This window comes from Fundulus heteroclitus, chromosome 20 (assembly GCF_011125445.2).
Source record: "Fundulus heteroclitus isolate FHET01 chromosome 20, MU-UCD_Fhet_4.1, whole genome shotgun sequence".
In the NCBI taxonomy this organism is placed as follows: Eukaryota; Metazoa; Chordata; class Actinopteri; order Cyprinodontiformes; family Fundulidae; genus Fundulus; species Fundulus heteroclitus.
In genome coordinates this window covers 9,312,894-9,332,145 of record NC_046380.1, presented here as the reverse complement: position 1 = coordinate 9,332,145, position 19,252 = coordinate 9,312,894, and the positions used below count along the sequence as shown (strand labels likewise).

The following is a 19,252-nucleotide window of genomic DNA, read 5'->3' as shown; positions in this document are numbered from 1 at the left end:
TTAGAGACTGACTGGTCGCACCATCCTTATGATTTCATGCCTTCTTTTTTTATAAAAACAAGTGAGACAGGAAATTGAAAGGCAGGGAAACAAAAGAGGTGGAATGGCATGCGACACGACTCCAACCAGCTGAGAACTGTGCTTAGGAGTAAATCCTGAGGGAAGTTGTTTTTCCACCCATGTGGTATGCATCGTGACCATGATCTCTCACAATTAAAAACTAGTTGGAATGGCTGCTATGAAAAACACTTAGACAATTATAAGATAAAAGATTTGTTTTCTTTATAAGGAAATACTATGTCTGTGCTCCATGAAAACAGGAAACATACAGAAGCCACGAAGGCTGCAAAGAAGTTGTGCAAAAAAAAAAAAAAAAAACAGTAAAGAAACTGTTACAATTTAGAAAGCAGATGCTTGTTTTAACCAAAGAGGTGAATAAAGAATATGAAAATTATTAATGATTGTAGTTCCAGCCAAAAGGGATGCACCATACCACATCACAAGCCCAACAGAAAGTTACAGTTCATCACAAAGTTACCCTCTAAACCAACCTGGCCTAGCTGCTACACCCAGCATCCAGAGGTGTGAGTCAGTGGGATGCAGGCAGGGGGCAGCAGTGAGTCCAGCAGTCAATACAGCCAAGGTATAAAGAAAGGGACAGTTGCATTAGATCTGGGGAACAAATCTCATATGCAGTCACATAAAGAAAAACACACGCGTAAAAAAAGGTGGGCATCATACGCTTACTCAAACGAACACACCAACCAAAAACTAGAGAGTAAATTTGCAGAAAAAGTAAAAAATAAAACCTGCTTCTTTTATAGATTTGTTGCTGGAGAGGCAGCATCACAATTCTGACTTTGTGCCATGTTAACGTGCCAGATTCATGCATTAAAAGCTGCGCATAAGAAACGAGAAGAAGAAGCAAGGATGGGAAAGTTTCCAGGTACAAATAAGGACAAAAACAGGAAGTCATAAACGGGTTTGAGGTTTAAAGGGAAGCACAAAGTGAAGCATGTTTCAAGTGGATGAGTTACCGAGTTAGGCGTGTAATGACACTGTTGGATTGTAGAATTGATTACTTATTTTATATCTCTCCTACTAAAGGATAACAAAACTTATAATTAAGTTACTTCTGACCAAACGAAAGCAACAACTGTACATACATTGGCAGAAAGCTGCATAGTCAGGTCAGCCACCTTTTCCTGGGACGACTCCAGCTCTCGTCTCAACTTGCGGATTTGCTGCAGACAAATTTCAAATCAGGTCTAAGATGCAAGACAAACTGTTTTTTCAGAAGAAAAACAAACGCAAAAGTATTGAGCGCTCTGCTGCAATGGTGAATTGTGTTAAAAATGCGCCTTTGTTTTGTTTTCAACCAAAACACACACACACACACAAAATAATATGGAGATTACTGCACCACAAGAAGGAAAGATTAAAAAATGGATTTAAATGTACTCCAATACCTGGATATGAAGCATGCACTGAGAAATGTATTGGGTCTGGACTGACTTTATTACATTTTGGGGAGGGGTACTGGAGAGCAAAGAATATTAGAGATAAAACAAAATGGAGTGAGTTATGAGCTTCTGAGATAAAGATCAGCAGACTCATTGGAAAACTGAACACCGTTGGGTGACTGGACAAAGTCCAACAAGTCTGACAGATGACACAGCCGATGGGCATAACATGAGCCTTACCTCGCCTTGTATTCTTTCCTCATTCTTAGGAAGCATCAAGACAAGAAAAGGGGATAGGGCGCAGGATTAAGTCTAATTGCATTTATAACCAAAAATGTATCTACATTAACACTGGTCCAATTTAAACTGTTTAGAGATCAAATATGAAACCTTCAGCAGTTAAACAAAAAGTGGCTTTTTTTCCCACAGTCTTTGCTCAAAAGTAACAAGAACATTCTTTAATAAAGCAGTCTTTGCCATGTTGAAATACTGTAATAAACTTCATGGAAACGGAAAAAAAGACTATTAATATTCTTTACCATAAAACAGTTTTTTACAAGATTTTCCTGTAAGAACTAAAGCACAGCCAACATTATATGTATATAAAAACAGTTATGTATTGTAAAAAAGCTATGTTGACTCACCGCAGAATAGTTAGATGAAGCATTGGACGCCAAAGAGAGCACAGAACCATGCACTGAAAAACACAAAGTAAAGATATCACCTATTGCCAAGAATCAACAGTGTTTCATTAACATAAATGCTGATTTATTCAGTAAAGGCACTAACAATTTACTTCTAATTAATTACAAATCTCTCATGAATCAATTTGGAGGTATAACTAAATAATTATTAGGATAAAACATTTTTTAAAAGTGTCAAACTTCCGGATTGCAACAAATGATTAAGGGGTTGTTTTTAGCCCCTTAACCTTAATGATTAAGGGGCTGTACAGTTTATTTTGTCAAATAGTATTTGACAAAATAAGAGTATGTTTTGTGCAATTTTGTTTGGTGTAATTTTGAAATGGTGGGAAATTTTGAACGACCCGTACAGAAATATTTCTGATGCTATAATTTAATAATAGGACCGTCCTTATGATTATTAGAAAAATAAATAAACCTGGGTTGACATGAATTTCTTTCTATTGTGTGCAGCTTTGCTTACAGAAATGAACAATAGTAAACTAAATGAACGTGTGAATACACACTGTAATCAATGCCTGTGCAAATTCTCTGTTATCCGGGTCATAGCAGCAGCAAACAGGTTTAAATCGGAGGCGACTTGACACTCGCAACAACTCAGCAAAAGTCCAGTTGCCTTCGATTTAAGCCTGTTTAGTGTAATCAAACACTTGAAAAAGCAGAAAAGTCCATTAGGATGTCCAACTGTTAAAATATGTGTTACAAAACCTGCTAAACTGGATTACAACTTTGGACTCTACCCCTTTAAATCCTGACGTAAAGGACTAGCAGTCTAAAAGGACTAAACTAAGACCTCTCTCCATTTTGCCTGGGCATGAGAACAAACTGCTTGCGTTGACATATTCAACCAGAAGACAGCATAAACAAGAACATTTACCGTCCTCCCCGGGTTCGCGGAAGGACCCGGACCGCAGCATGCTTTTTGGCCGGTCGGCCAGAGACATGCTGCTGCCCAGGGGGGAGGATCCGTACAGATCGCAGGCGGATTCGCCGGGGGGGCCTGTGCTGTTGGAGCGTGATATCCTGGGGCTGCCGCAGGAAATTGGGGCAACTACAGAAAGAAAGGATAAAACTCAATGCCACATCCACAAAAATAGCAAGCAGGACTTTGCCCAAATATTAGACCTGGGTTTTGAAAACTGATCTAAAAGGGCTACATTGAGGGGATTGGGATCTTGATTTGATCCCAGATTTGAACACCTCAGTTATTATGCAGACTTATTCCTCAGAATTAACCCAAATTCTCAGTTAATCACGGACCCTTGCAACATTAGGAGATGTTTGTCGGATCTGGAACAGAGACACTCACCGATGTTCGTCAGAGTCGCTTTGCTGGAGGAAGGGTGGAGAAGGCGGGTGGGGGAAGGCAGCTGAGGGGGGGTGCTGCTCTCCGTCATGCTCACTATGGTGTGAGAGTGACGCCTTCCCGGCTTGCTTCCATCGCTGTCTGAGAGGCTCGAGCCGTAGCGCCTAAAGATGAGAAGGTCGGCGTGAGTCAATACACATTAGATGGGGAGAATTTAGAAAAACATGCAGAGCTACGCAGACTCACTCTAAGCCTTTCTTCGGCAAAGTGTTCCGGTCCGTCTGCAAGCTTAAAAAAAACAAAAAAAAAACAGAATAAAACATTTAACATGGGATTAATTCCTGCAAAATAAATGTCTTAGTTTTGCAGAATCACCGTCACAAGCAGAAATATGTCGTGATTTATTAGAATCATTGCTGTTTATCACAACATGTAAGCCTTAAAACAGAGCAAGCGTTGCAGCAAGCGATGCGTCCCGTTCTCTAAATGTGCCGTTTCGTTTGCCAGAAAATAGATTGGATGATCTTCACGTCGAGAGAACAGCAATTCTGCGATGCAGCCAAACGTTCACCCCCGTTTTAAAAAAATAAAATGACAGCTCACACTCTTTGTTCCCATAAAAGCCACGCAAAATGGAAATGGATGTTAGCCGGCTGCCAAGAGACCCGGCATTTGTGCTTACTTTACTAAAACAGCAAATCATCGGTGGCAAGGACAAATGCAGTTCTTTCTGCCAACAGTGCTCCGGCGCTCGAAGCAGTCAGTTGTCCTTGGATGGGAACTTTGTTCCACTTCATCCATCTTTGACTCGGATCAAACCAAACGGCCCCCGGAGAGCCACCGGTTCAGTCAAAAGCAGATTTTAACCCCACAGATATCCTCCCAGGGCCTTAAAAAGTAGGTTATGACCTCACGGATTGTTATGGTCAAAAGTTCAGTGCCTGTCGGTTAGACATTATAGTTGTTGTACGAATAATCTTATCGATATCTCCAGAGACGCTGTACGCGTAGGCAGGTGCACAACCCGACTCAGGTGTTACAGTATGGAGCTCCGTTTGTTCTGTAGAGCTGCTGTCTGGTCACAGAAAGGGTCACAGAAGAGCTCCTGATCTATAGATCCTTCTCCTTTTTATCCCCCTGATCTTCATTAAACAGAAGTTAAACATTAGAATTAGACCTAGGCCACACAAAAGGCTCCTGAAAACCCAATAAACACCTAATAATTACCGGTTTCTAAGTAATTTAGATGAGTGTATTTTGAATATTAATATCCTAATCAAGGATATTTCTCCTTTTAGTGATAAATGTTTGTCATTTCATTTCTTGTCTCTTTTTTTAAGTCCTGTGTAGATGATGTCTCATTAGCAATAAATTTGATTTGTTTTTAAATTAAATTTGATTGTAAATATAGTAACTTAGCTTTGTTCGATCTTAATTGAATGATAAATTTATTGTTGCCTTAATTTTGAAGTTAATTTTGAAGAGCTCCATGCATATATATACATATACTTCTTGAAACATAATTTAAACCAGTTATGAGACTTATGGATTTTTTAATATTAATAAAATTAAATGCAGCTTATAATCACTGCATGCTTTTCTTTGTTCTCTGACTTCCTCCCAGACCAGTGTCTAAAAGGTTTCCTTCCAACGGCATGGGTGAGGGGTTTTACGCTACTTTTAACTAGATGATTTGAATTTAAGAGTCACAGCATCAGCAATTTGCTTTATACAAGAAAATGAAGATACCAAAGAAGGTTATGGGAACCTATTTCGCCACAGCCAATTTTTGAAAACAATGTGCAAACTTGCCTTTCGGAGAGGTTGAGCGATGTCCTACTCCCTCCCCTCCAGGTCGCTGCTCCCCTCTCTTCCTTGTCGCTGGTATCTGGCGGCACCAGCCTCACACTGGAGGGCACACTCATCTGGAGGGGCAAAGACTCCAAGCTGCGGTGCATGCCAGACAGTTTGGGGTAAAGCATGGGGGATCCGCTCAAGCTCAGGCTTTCGCTGGTGTAAGAGGGAGAATCGATGTGGAGGACGGGCGCCGGGCTCGGAGTGAGACGGGTGGATGTGTGGGAAGCAGCCAAGTCCTGAAGCTTAGAGTACGGTGGTATTTTAGGCGGAAGGTCCTGGATGGTCACGCACGAGTCGAGACTGTTCGAATTCATCTTGTCCAGGTGAGCCAAGCTGGGCGGACGACCCAGAGACTTAGTGTTCAGCATCCTGGGAATCAGAAAAGAGACAAGATGTCAGAACTAGCAGGGGGGAAAATGGCTTTTTCGTGTGGTTTCTTCGTTTTCTCAAATGAATCACTGCTTTTATCCAAAATTAAAACCATGCACGGTGCGTGTATTTAAGGGTGCCCACATAGTTGCACTTTTAAAGAACTCGGTTGAACTGTTTTCAAGGTTTTATCGCTATCTGCAGCATAGTTGAAACCAAATTCCCATTACAAAGATTTCCTTGAACAGCTTTTTAGCCTGCCTGTTGAATTATTACTGTTGATGCTAGATCAGGGGTGTCAAACAAACGGCCCGCGGGCGGCCCCCGGATCCCGCGGGCCGCCAAACAATTTAGTCCGGCCCTGTGGCTAAATGCATTATCATTACAAAAAAAAAAAAATAAATAAATAAAAAATGTATTTATTTTTTTATTTTTTTTCCCAGTGTCCTGTCTGGCAATGTGGCAATAAGATGCCACAAAGAGCTCATCAGATTTGACTGAGCTGTGTTTTAATTAGCAGATTAAGCTTCAGGTGTGGAAAAATTTAAATAATTTCTTAATTTTTATCTGTTTGATGTATTTTATCATGCAGGACAGTGTTTTTAAGTTCCAAAAAATGTGAATAAATGTTTTTCAACATTGTATAATCACTGTGATCAGTTCTTATGCATAATGCACAAGTAAATGTTTAACTGAGTAAAAGTATTGTTGAAATTGCACATACTTTTTTTAAAAACGCTGAGGTTATTCATAATATATTGTGTAAAAGTGAAATTAACTTAATATAAAAATCAACAAGTCCACATTTATTACTTCTATTTAATCTTGCAATGAGTTAACTCGTGTGGCCCTCTTGAGATCAGATTAAGCTGAATGCGGCCCCTAAACCAAAATGAGTTTGACACCCCTGTGCTAGATAGATAATTACTTTATTGATCCCCGATAGGGGAAATTCATCTGCCCGATAGCATAGATATAAACAGAAAATTGGATTAAGAAAAAAATAAAAATAATAATAATAAAAACGCAGTCCTTCAAGAGGCATTAAACTGTCTCATGGCCGCCAGGACAAACAAACTATATATGCTATAACAAATGGAGAACTTTTTCTTTAAGCCAACATGGCTTCGTTTTGCCAATACAAGTCAAAATGATCCTAAACCCAAATTTCATGGTTTATAAAACTGAAAAGTGTTTTGAAAAGTGTTTTTTTTTGTGATCTGCGTGAGCTGTAGATTAATGCGAGACCTGGGTGTTGTGGGCGAGGACAGTTCGTGGTATCTGCTGCTGCTTGTCCGTCTCAGACCGTGCAGTTTCACCGAAGACTCTCCCGCACACTCGGACTGGCCGTCCTCTCCCTTCAGAGAGCCGCAGTCCAGCTCGGCACCGACAGCCTTAGCCTTGGCCCGTTCCTTCTCCTTCTCCCTGTCTGTCTGGTTCACCGGGCCCGTGCTCGTTCTGCTCATCAGTTTACCACCGCAGCCGCTTGGCTCCTTCATCCTGGGCCCTGTGGAGGCCATGGGCACAGGCTTCAAACTCAACAGAGTGGGGTCAATGGTACCGCTGACAGGGCGAGCTGCTGGCCGTCCAATCACACTCAGAGTGCTCGACTTGGCTGGCCGAGGAAGGCTGCGGTACTGGATGCTGTTTCGGGCGTTTGGCCCCAGGAAGCCGTGCTCGCTGCTGGCATCGAAACTGTTCTTTCTGCTCAAGCTGGTTCCTCCGCCGACGGGCTTGACAGGGATGCCGGACGACTTGGGAGTTTTCCCCACGGTGGCAGAGCCCCCGGGGATGTGGGAGCCCCCTGCTGTCATAACTGTTGCGGTGCCGGTGGCTGCTGACGGTTTCCTGTAGCCAAAGGAGCCTCCGGCGGATGGTTTGACCAAACCTGACGGGGGCTTGCGGTGCTCCCCGTGGATATCTCTACCGGCGTCCGAACGGGACCGTTGCAGGCCAGCGGTTTTGATGGAAATTTTGGATTTGTCCAGAGGTTTCTCACTTTTAGGTGCTACAGAAAGAAAGAAAAAAACAGAATAAAACATATACTGAGACATGTAGGAAAAGTTCTAGTATTTGTCCTTTGGACATTTGAATTTGGACTTGCAGACTTTACCCTAACCCCATGCCTTTGGCAGCAGGACTTTTTTTTTTTTTTTCAATAAACTGAGGTTCAATAAATACTTGGATGCCAAGTTTCCTGACTCACTATTTGTTAGCCAACTGTCATTGGCACTGGATTTTATAAAAATATTTTATGACAGACTAGACAGAGAATATTTGGAATATTGAGCCATATTTCAGAATACCAATGAATAGCAATGAGAAGACGGTAGAAAGCTGCAGTTATCCCTCAAATCCGTTTCCTGCCTGTGAGATGTGCTTTTTCTTTTCTACATTTAAAAATGCAGAACAGCTTTCAGGAACGCTCCACTGCTTTTCAGGTGTTTGACAAAAAACAACAGTGAGTTGGAGTTGCCCCTTCGGTACGGACACATTTTTATATTATTTAAATATCAGCATCTAAAAACTCCACACATCATTGTTCTAAAATGTAGCTGCACCACGTTGGATACATAAATGTTGAGAGTTTTTTCCTATCGAAGTGCAGACAAAACGCGGAGAATCGGATCTCATTTATTAACTTAGGTCAAAACACCAAGAAATTCAACAGAGTGCTTCTGCAGACAGATAGTAACAGATAATGGGAGCACGAGCGCATAACTCTACGGTGACATTGTTCTTTTTTTCCAAGTAGCGCGCGGCATGAACCCGAGCCAGACTTACACTAACAAATACATCTGTTCATTCTTCCAGATAACCGGCAGAGATTTGGCTCGACTCTTATACATAAACACACCGGTTCACGTCCGCCTTTAGAAATCAGTTAATTGATGACATGGATTTTCATGTTGAAACAAGTTCAAAGCAAGAGCAGTGGGCAGAATGCCTGAGATAAGACAAACGGGAGGCGTCTCAAGAATCCTGGATAAGAAAAACCCTCTCACCTGCCACTTTGAGCATACTCTGAGACGTGTGTGTGATGGGGGAGGTCACGCCCACCGGAGGATTTCTGCCCTTCTTGAAGCTTCCCGGTTGACCCAAGTTCTGAGGCTTCTTCAGATCCCCTTTAAGGCCAAAGTCTTCGCTGAGGCTCGGCGGCTTCTTTCTCCACTTGCTCGGCGCTTCTGTTTTGAGGCTTCCTGAGTTGAAGCTGCAGCTGTCCAGCTTGTGGCTGGCTTTGCCGTCCTCGCTGTACCAAGAGAGGCCGCTTTCCACCAGGGATCGCTTCTCTGCATCGGTGCGGAGCTGAGGAAAGAAATGGAGGAGGCACAGTGCGGGCTGCAGTCAGATGTAGGCCTTTGTTCTCTGTACAATCAACTGCTTCCTGTAATCTGTTCAGTATACAAGCTGCATTTAAGAGGAAAGATAAATAGATAAATTCATAGACCATACGAGGACTGAAGGCAACCATGGATGATGACAAATGAAGGAGAAAAAGAGAAAAATGGATTTAAAATTGAAGACAACAGGAGCAAATATCGAGCTGGGAAATGTGCTATTTTTAGAAGAAGGACGGTTACATGTTAATAGATATCATGTGGTGGAAGTGGAGGTGGCACTAAGGACACAATCAGGCAAGCTGTTTCTTGGCATGTTATTAAAGTGATATAAAGATGGCAGATGGCTCATGGAGTGGCGGTAATGGCCATGTCTTCCAACCGAGCATTCTCCAGCTTAGTGAAAGCAAATCTATTGTTTGTCTACAGGAAAGGTAGAACCAATACTGACTAAAACAAAGTGAATATTAAACAATTTAAGTCAACTTTAAACACGTTTTTACTCCAAATTTAACAAATTCCATTATAGCAAAACAGTCAGTATCATCAGACTACAGGAAATAAGTCCAGAAATGTACGGATTCGTTTTCTTTTGTTGTGGGGTTGCATTTTTTGCACCAAAACAAAATCATCTATGCAACACATAACCCATCCGCTTGCTGAACTGGACCATATATTAATATTTGGATGTATACTTGAACAGAATAAGATGATACATTGTGCTAAATAATAAATCAGAGTTGTAGAGGTCTTTTTTTGATATCTTGGATGAATTCTTTTAGTAGTTTTTTTTTTTTTTTTTACATGATGCTACACAAGGAAGTATTGTGTTTGATATTTGCCTTAAGGGGGGCATATCATGCTTTTAAATCCTCCCTTTTCACATTAAACCATTCAGTTGTGGTCTAGTTCATTCGTGTGTGGCAGTCTAGAATTTAGAGCAGAGCGATTGCAACCCTTAGATGTCTGCAAGTTGCTGGTTCGAACCCCACAGGTTGCCACTATGGGTCCCTGAGCAAGACCCTTAACTCCAGATTGCCTCTGCAAGCTGCTCACTGCTCACTAAGGGCAATGGGTTGAATACAGAAGACAAATTTTGTTGGAATGTACAATTATCAATTATCACTTTAACCGCAGTAACTTAATGGATAGATCCTCATTCATGCCCGAAGGAAATAAAGTCTTTAAATAAAATATCCAGAATGCCCCTCTCTTTTTCCTGATTGAATTATTATGAAATGCTGTAGTTAGCAAATAAAGTTGTCTCCCAGAAATTCAAGCATTGCTTAAGTCTTCACTTCAACAGATCTTTGACCCTCTCCATGCATGGGAGTCAGGACTTTTATATATTTGAATTACATTTACAGGTCCACCTCTATTTAATTAAAATGTTGTGAATTTACTGAAGTGCTATGTCACTATCTGAGACACCCTATATTATTTCAAGTCATAGTTATCTTATTAGTGTTTAAACTTTTGAAATTGAAGAGAAATAAGAAGAATTTTCTGAACAGTAAAAAAAATAAATAATGTCTTCTTTTAAACGGTTTGGGTTAACATCTGGTTTCAACAATATAACGCTTGAATAATCAGCCTGATTGGCAAGTGTGTCTGTGCTTTTATGTGTGAGTATGAGAGTAAGTGATTTTTCATACACAGATTGCATAAGATGAGTGGGAAAAATGTACACCTGATTGCTACTAATTATCAGTAATTTATACATTGTTACATAACAGTAATGTTGCAAAAGGATAATAACTGTATTTCTTACAAAGATAAAACAAAACGCAATTGACAGCAGGAAGGATTAAAATAATTAGTAAATAGGCCAAGAATCGTGAGTAATAAATGAGCACATTTTCCATCCCTATCCCATACATATCTCAAAGGAAAAAAATGTGTTCTTTTGGCTTGAGGCAGGCTTGTTATGAAGACTTTTTTGCATCATATCTTTTTGTGATTCCTCAAAGAGATGATGCATTGTTTATATCCTGCATGATTTCCCTTAAACCATTTCAAAATGTCTCAAATGCAACTGGGATCATAATTTGCTTCCAAACAATTAACGTCACACAAAACGTCACACAGTCTATCCGTTTCACACCAAGATTTAAAGGTGCATTGTGCAAGTTCCAGAGTTTTTACACAGGTCTGCCCCCTCTGGCGACAAGTTGTAATGACACCAGTGTTGTGCAGGTCCATGGGAGAAGAGGAAAAGCATCTGCCGCTGCGACTGCACAGGTCGTTTGTTTAGACGCGTGATGTCTTCTGAGGTTAGAATGTTATAAATATTGAAGTTAGCCGTGTTCTCTCGCTAATTGCATAAATGGTCGACAGAGACTCAGCCAAGCAGCCAGATGAACAAGAGAATGCAGCGCGTCACACCCAGAGAATTTGTCCTGAATCACTCCCTCATGAACTGACTAATGGAGCCTATAGAGGCGACTGTGGTAAATAGAGGAAAACTCAATTTACACGTCGGGCAATTGTAAGAGCATGTATGGGAGAGGAAAAAAAAAAGTTAAACTTGTGCAACGCTCCTTCAAGGCCCTGCTAACAAACTCTTTATGCACATCACTAGTCACAGACAGGTTTCACATCCAAGGGGTAATAAAGACCAGCAGACCTTATATTATTGGAAGGGACATTCATTCATTCACACTGGTGTGGAGTGGCGTTTTCACAGCTCACCATAACAGAAGAGCTCCGTCTCGATCCCAAAGGTGTGCTGGGCAGGGAGTTCAGAGATGAGCTGGCATTAAATTCCTCTGAGCTGAGATTCTCTGAACCATCACCGTCACCATCACTGAGTCCGCTGCTGATGGAGCTACTTTCATCCCAGCTGAAACAAAACAAGATAATCACTAAGAAAAGTAAAACGTAAGTAAAAAAAAAATAATGAAAAACGGATGTCTGTACAGTACGGACATGTCTATCTGTAGGCTTTAGATAGGCTCTAGAGTCAAAGAAACCACTACTTAAACAAGGCCAGAGCTTTAAGCCACCTAATGCAATGCACCAATATCACAACATAATTTTTTTTAAATTCTATAAAAATCTGACTTTTTTCACGCACAAACACGCTATATGTGAAGTTCCAGTTTCATGGTATAAATGCGAGCTGAAATAAAAATTATTGATAGTGGGAAATACTTAAAAAACTTAAAACAAAAATGAAAAATCAATGATTAACATCACAAGTTTAGTTTGAGAAAGAAAAACCCTTGATTATGTCAAACTGCATTGCAGAGTTTAATTTGTTGGAATAAGGTCATAAATCAGCTAAAACAGTCTGACATCAAAAGGACATCATGTGTGGTCTACCATGTTTTGCAGTGGCAAGACAAGTAAAAGAGGAGTGAATAGCTTTGTAATGCCTCCTGAGCGTTTCCTTCATGTCTCAATTAGCTTTGTTGGCCAGGACTGTGAGCGATTTACAGCATGTGCTTACAGCATACAGACAAAAATGTATTAACTTTAGAGGGAACAAAATAAAGGATAGAAGAACCAGTTAAAACATGCACGTATGTGTATGTACAGCCAATTATATTTTCCTTATAAGGACAAGAAAAAGAGAAAGACAGGCAGGTTTTTGTAGAGCAATCTGCTAATTTTCCTTTGCAGCAAAAAGAAGCTGACTTCTCCGGCTGTAAGACGGTCATCGTGTTCATCGGAGAGACAGTCTGGGGGAAGAAACTCTCTCTGTGGCGACTGGTTTTGGCAAATAGTGCTCGGTTGTGCCAATCTAAAAGTTAAAAGCCAAAACAGCTATGCGCAGGATTTGTGGTGCCTGCAGAGATGTTAGCAGCACTTTTCCTGACCCTTGACCTCTAAAAGTCCTGGATGCTCACCTTAACTCCAAAGCAGACTGTCCCTTTGAGCCACCTCCTCCATACTGATACTTAAGATCAACCTCTTATCCAAACTTTGCCTTTAGTAATAACATTCAGGAACTAATTGACACCATACAGAGACCAATCGTTGTTTCAATACTAAACTTTTAAAAAACTGTTTCCTTGAGCGGTTGTCCTGCATGTGGGACAAATGGGTCATTAGCTGAGAAGCTGCTTTTCAGCTTCCCACTGTAGCGTCTCTGAGCTGTCCTGATACCCTTGCTCAGTTGCTTTATGGCCTGCTAATACGGGGTCCGGTCCCCACCGCTGTGAGGCTTCAGCCAGCTTCAACAGATGTGAAGTCAACCACGATTTGTTGCTGCTGTATGTATGAAAGATCTTGGTCTGCACACATGTCATCACCAAAACCGACATGTCGTGTCACAGTTTCTCGACAGTAACTCCAGGTAAGAGGCTGAAGCCTGAAAACGTTCCAACTTGTGCAGTCTGAGCAGGCTTTTAACATCCGCTTTAACTCATCAGGGTTTTTCAATTGTTGCCTGTTGAATACATTGAAATAGGGCTGGAGAATAATTCAATAACAATATATATATCGATCGATAGATTTATATCGATGATAGAAAAAGGGGTCAATAAAAAGTTTAATAGAGTAACAGTTTTCCTTCCTTATGCATTCTAGTCATGTAGGTTAATATTACAGCCATTACATCCTCCCAACCAATCACGACGCAGACCCAGGAACGCTCTGTCAACGAGACCCGCCCCCTTCAAAGAGTTCAGAGAGCTTTTTTTTTTTTTTTAAACTTGCAGTTTTGGTAAAAAGTTGCTTGAATAAAGGGTTGAGTTTGAATTCAGTGTTTGTGTGTTCTGTATCTAAAAATAGGTCGCTAGGCAACAGCATAAAATGGCCAGGGCTGCACTTAAAATTTTAATTTCTTGATGGTTATCGATATCGCTCAATATTATTTCTATTTTATCTATATGCTTTTTTTTTCCTATATCGTCCAGCCCTGCATTGAAAAGCAAGTCATCATGCTGAGTTCATGTGCAAACCTTCAGTCAACCTAAGACATCCCCAGAGGATGAAACCGTTTAAGTCTAACTCAAATCTAGTTTACAGCTTTGGACACAGCTTGAATACAAATGTACTCCAATAAAGCAAAATTGTATCTCCTGAGAGCATCGAAGGAAGTCCTGCTCAGATCCTGTATAATTATGATCTCCATCATTATTATTGGCGACCACAGTTTGTAATAAAATTTGTATTGGCACACAAACGTGGCACAGTGGAGAAGGTAAATTAATATCATCATTTAAAGCTGAGTCATTGCTTGAGTTGAATCAGTTCTTTTCCTCTTCTTTGGTTTCTCCCCTGAGCTGAAAATGCTCTTTGTGGGTCTGAAGTCTGCAATTAGCGAAGCCATGGAACATGGGATTGCACAGAAAAACACGGGCAGACAAAAATGGCTTGTGCACGTTCAGAATGGGATATAATCACATGGCAGGAAATGAGTGGCATGGTTGAAGTTGTAAAACAGAGACGGAGCCGTGAATTACACTGCTTTAAGGTGCTGATTTGGGCCATTTATATAAGTAATGGTTTACTAACTGATTTGTGGCTATGGGTGCATAACATCAAAGTCTGCGTTCAAAAACACGAGGACAAAGGTTTGATTTAAATTGAAGAAAAAAAAAAAAGGTTTCCAACACCATCAACCCCTAGATTAGTTTAACGATTCCCACTCAGTGCAAATTTTTGTGGTATTCTCAGACAATAACTCCTCTGTGAGGGGCGACACAGAGGGGCCGTGAATAACCCCAGAGAGATGTCAAAGTCATAGAGGAAGGTCTGTGGGTTGTTGATATTACAAGCCAAGTTGTCTGCTCTGTGAGGTAAAACCCAGACAGGGAGAGCGTGGGAGTACAACAACGAAGCGCATGCTTCATGTGGCAATTAACTTTTTTTTTGCTTTCTATGGCACCCCTCCAGGGTTCTTCTAATATGTTAGTCTAAGATGTAATTCACTAAGAGTGTTTAAGAAGTCTGTGGGGTTTGAGAATGTAGGAAGGTGAGAACATTTCCATAAATTTTCAGGCTTGTTAGTATATAAAAGCATCTTCCCGGTTGCCTTTATGCAAAGAAAGTGTTGACAAGCATTGCTAATGTAAGCAAAACAGGGTTATTACTAAGGAAACACTATCATTAATTGTAAAACAATATTATTGTAAAACAATATTATCTCGGGGGGCTCTTAAAACGCTACGCATCTCCAGTAAAATGGAGGGTTTTGTAAGAAAAAAAGTCATAAATCATCTTAAGGCTTTTTCCACATACAATGTGTCATTTATTTTGTGCTGTTCAACAAAAAAAAATATGTTAGACGAAAAATGTTTTAAAAAAAGGTCCAATAACCCAGTTTAATTGGTGTGATGAATGTATATTTTGTCGAAGCGCCTTCGATTCAATTTCAGTGTTTCGTTTTCTTTAATATGGGTCTATTAACATCCCTCATCTTGCCAATATTTACCCATGCTGCTCTGCAAATATTCCCCAAATGTCCTGTCCACAGGTGACCCTCACAAGCTGTCAAATGTATATCTAGATATGGCTGGGCCTTCCAAAAAAATGTGAATTCTCCTCTCAAAAATGTATTCTGTTGTTTAGAATTCCTTCTTGGATGCACTATGAGGCTGAAAAAGTGAAATCTCTCTTCATCTTCTGCTTTCTAACAAATATGATATATTATTGCCAGTGGTGGGCATAGCTAACTAATAAATGAGCCTAACAAAGTCATATCCCACAAACAAAAATATTAGCTTTACTACAGTGAAACCGATGATATGTAAGGAAATTGGAAGTAGCTAACGCTAGCCGCTAACAGACAACCAATGGCTGTCACTCATCTTCAGACAAAATATGCTGCATACATGTGCATGATGAACATGTGCAGTGCTGCATGTTTGAGAGAATAGCTGTTTTATTTCAGGATAAATGACTTAACTTTTACACGACAGGGAAAAACATTTGAAAAGAATAATCTATCATTCTGTGTCCAGGCAGCTGCATTTTTAGGGAAAAAATGTGCAAGTTTGGGCAGCCAGTGTTGTCAGTTCTTACAAGAGAAACAAGCAACCAGCTCTATTACCTCGACCTTATAAACAGTATAAATGATCAAGCCCAAAGTTGCTTATAATAAGAGGACGTGGCGACATTGCTGGAAGCATGGAAAACAGTGCTGAGCATTTTCCGGACATCCCTTTTCCCCTCTCTCATCAGACTCTAACAATCATGCAATAAATCGTGGGTTACTTGTTGATGCAACGTCAATAACATCAATACAGCTATATTTAACGGGCACTATTTTTCAATTGAAACGCATAAATAAACATCTGTTTCGTCACTGCTGTGTGAAAACATGTTTTCTCATCCTACATGCGGCAATCCAAAAGTCCAGCTCTGACTGCAGTCTCCTTCCACCTCATGTGGTCCTGGCATCGCACCAAGAAAGCTCGGTCACACAATTAAATAAAGGGTTGGTGTGACACAGTGGTGCACTGTTTACAGAAAACATATAGAAAAATTAAAAACCTGCGAATAGCAGCGCCTTTGTTTCTTCACAATGGGAGCCGACATTAATAAGATCATTAGATATGAAGAAGACAATGGGTAGGAAGAAAACAGCACCAGTTAAAGGAGCTATAAGGAATAATGACACCTAGTTGTTAAAATCAGATCAACACATACACAATGCCTTTCATGGAGACCCACCATTTACCCAATGGTCCTGCAGCTGTAAAACTCCACAGAATTTTTTTTTTTCCCCACAGGACAGGTATATGATGTTGTATTTTGTTCTATGTCTTGTCCGTTTCTCTAACTGGATTCCATGTTAGCAGGCTGCTGCTCTTTTGCCAAAATAAAATACCAAATGCTGCACTCCGTTTTGAGAACCCTGAGAACTCTCATATGATTGGCTCAGCAACCAGGAGGTAAACACGGGCTACACTCTGAACCGAAGTGTTTCCAGACCGTACCTCTAGGTTTGAAAGGAGAAAAACATGACTAAGACATTGTTGATGAAGAGGACCGATTGTATAGGGAATCTTACTTCCATCCCAGGTGACAGACGACAATGATTTAGGTTGATTTTACAGTAAATATCTGACTTATAGCTCCTTTAACAAAGGTTTTTATGTAACCATGGCTGCTACTGTTGTGTGGAGAAGTATGTGTGGATGTCTATCGTGTAGTGACAGCCCTGACAGTGATGTAAACAGGGGAGAAATATCTTTGTTATCGTACCTACAGGTATCAAAAACCCAATAAAGTGGACGCTAACTGGTCAGTAAACAGTTTCTAAAATTACAGTTTAAGATAACGCAATGAACAAAAAGTTATTTTTAGATTAGCAAGGCTGTTCCCACCAATGCATAGAGAGAGCAATATGCCTACTGATGGATAAGGGTGACAGCTTAAACAAATTGATATGTAGCAGTGCTCGACCATTAAATACACTGTTTGTAACAAAACAATATTTATTCCTCTGCCCATACATCAGCTAAATAATTGATTTTAATTTTAATTAAATGTAAGCACTTCCTAATGATTTTTTTTTTTTTTTTTTTGTGGTACTTTTGGAACTCCATACAGAGAGGGCACTTAAGAAAGCGCCGCGCTGGAGTTTCCACGCAGAATGAAATCTTTTTTCACAAACATTAATCCTGCAGCCCAAATGGTGTTTTAAATTAAACTGTTGCTTGTACAGATTTTTTTTCGCTTTTAAAATCCCCAACACGCAAGCATTTCGCTTCATTTCAGTTCCTATATTCCAGCAGTCCTAGACAACGGACAACGTGTAATAAAAAAAAGAAGTCAAATAAAGACAGAGAAAATAGAATGGGGAGCAAATCCGCGGGTTTAAATGTACCGGGGAGGAAAAAAAAAAAAAAAAACATGCATTCAGGGATTACCTTGCTGCAAAAAGTAAAGTCCGCCCTGCTCCTGTCGCTGACCGCAGCGGAGGCACTTTTAAAACACGACCGCTCATTTGTGTCTTTTCTAGCTTTTACATTAAAGCGACAGTAATTCCCTTTATTTATCCGCGAGCGACTCCTATTCACATCCTCCGTGAGCAAAGACCCATTCTCACCACCCATTCAGCCTGCAGAAAGGAGCCAGGCTACACCCATCCCCAATGACAAAAAAACGAGAGAGAGAGAGAGAGAGAGAGAGAGAGAGAGAGAGAGAGAGAGAGAGAGAGAGAGACTGCAGCATTAAGAACACCATTATGTTTTTATCAATATGATTTGGCAAGCACATCTATCAGATTTTACGAATTAACTGTAGCTCAGAGAAAAAAGTTTCTTCAAATCTGAAAGTTGTGGGTTTGATTCCAGCATCCTCCTGCCCTATGTCGAGGGTGAGGCACTTTACCCCAAGTTGCCTACCAATCTGTGTACCCGTTTATGAATATGCACATTTGTGAGAACAGTTGCATGTGACTGTGAATATTGCTGTAGTGTAAAGCTAATTGGTTCCCTTTAATTTAAAATGTGTCTTTTATAAAGCCCCGGATAGCCATGCTCTTAGTATCAGAATGTCCATTTATTCCCAAAACAGTGCCCTGCAGGTTCTCGGGCTTCCCAGAGTGTCTAAAAGTCACAATCAGAAATCAGGGGAGGAGAAAAAAAAAAAAAAGAAAAAAAAAGAATTATCATTATCTTTATTAGCCATGATTATGCACAATAAATTAATTTGACATTGCATACACTGCTTAAAGTGTACAGATATGTGTTACACATATATAAATAGTATTTTTTAGTTTGTTTCTGTCCATCCATCCATTTTCCTACACGCTTTATCCCTGCTGGGGTTGGGAGGGCTGCTGGTGCCTATCTCCAGCTGTCAATGGGCGAGAGGCGTGATACACCCTGGATAGGTCGCCAGTCTATCGCAGTTAGTTTGTTTCTGTTTTTCTTTTTTACTTTTTACTGTAAAAGTAAAATCGAGATTAAAAACACATTTGTTTAGGACTGAAACATCATTAGTTCAACTTTTTAGTCCAACTGTTTTTAATATTTGCTTTTAGTTTCTATTGTTCCATGTTTTATTTTTGTTTCAACATTTTAGTCCAACTTGCTTTTATTCTGTTTTATTTTCCTTTATTTTAATCATGTAAAGCACTTTGCATTGTCTTTGTAATGAAATGTGCTATACAAATAAATTTGCCTTTACCTTGCCTATGCAGAGAAAAGAAAAAAGGCAAGTTTATAATAATCACCATCTTTATTGTCACTGCAACACACATTCCAACAAAACGAGTACTCTGCATTTAACCCATCGCTCAGCGAGCAATGGGCT

The 19,252-nt window shown here is 40.2% G+C and overlaps 1 protein-coding gene across 8 annotated transcripts in view; it reads right to left on the bottom strand.

Annotated features, from left to right (window-relative positions):
- The window catches only part of nav1b (neuron navigator 1b), a 94,569-nt gene that overhangs the window by 14,118 nt on the left and 61,199 nt on the right, over positions 1 to 19,252 (bottom strand). For 4 of the 8 annotated variants that reach the window (XM_036151309.1, XM_036151310.1, XM_036151313.1 and 1 more), the window contains 10 exons: positions 11,729 to 11,879; positions 8,705 to 9,005; positions 6,948 to 7,707; positions 5,286 to 5,699; positions 3,720 to 3,761; positions 3,477 to 3,637; positions 3,045 to 3,218; positions 2,108 to 2,160; positions 1,704 to 1,727; positions 1,167 to 1,244 (listed from right to left, as the gene is read on the bottom strand). In XM_036151309.1, coding sequence (XP_036007202.1) covers positions 1,167 to 1,244; positions 1,704 to 1,727; positions 2,108 to 2,160; positions 3,045 to 3,218; positions 3,477 to 3,637; positions 3,720 to 3,761; positions 5,286 to 5,699; positions 6,948 to 7,707; positions 8,705 to 9,005; positions 11,729 to 11,879 — 2,158 coding nt within the window. Of the gene's footprint in view, positions 1 to 551; positions 564 to 1,166; positions 1,245 to 1,703; positions 1,728 to 2,107; positions 2,161 to 3,044; positions 3,219 to 3,476; positions 3,638 to 3,719; positions 3,762 to 5,285; positions 5,700 to 6,947; positions 7,708 to 8,704; positions 9,006 to 11,728; positions 11,880 to 19,252 lie in introns of all 8 variants that reach the window. The other 4 variants (XM_036151306.1, XM_036151308.1, XM_036151307.1 and 1 more) reach the window with 3 other exon arrangements.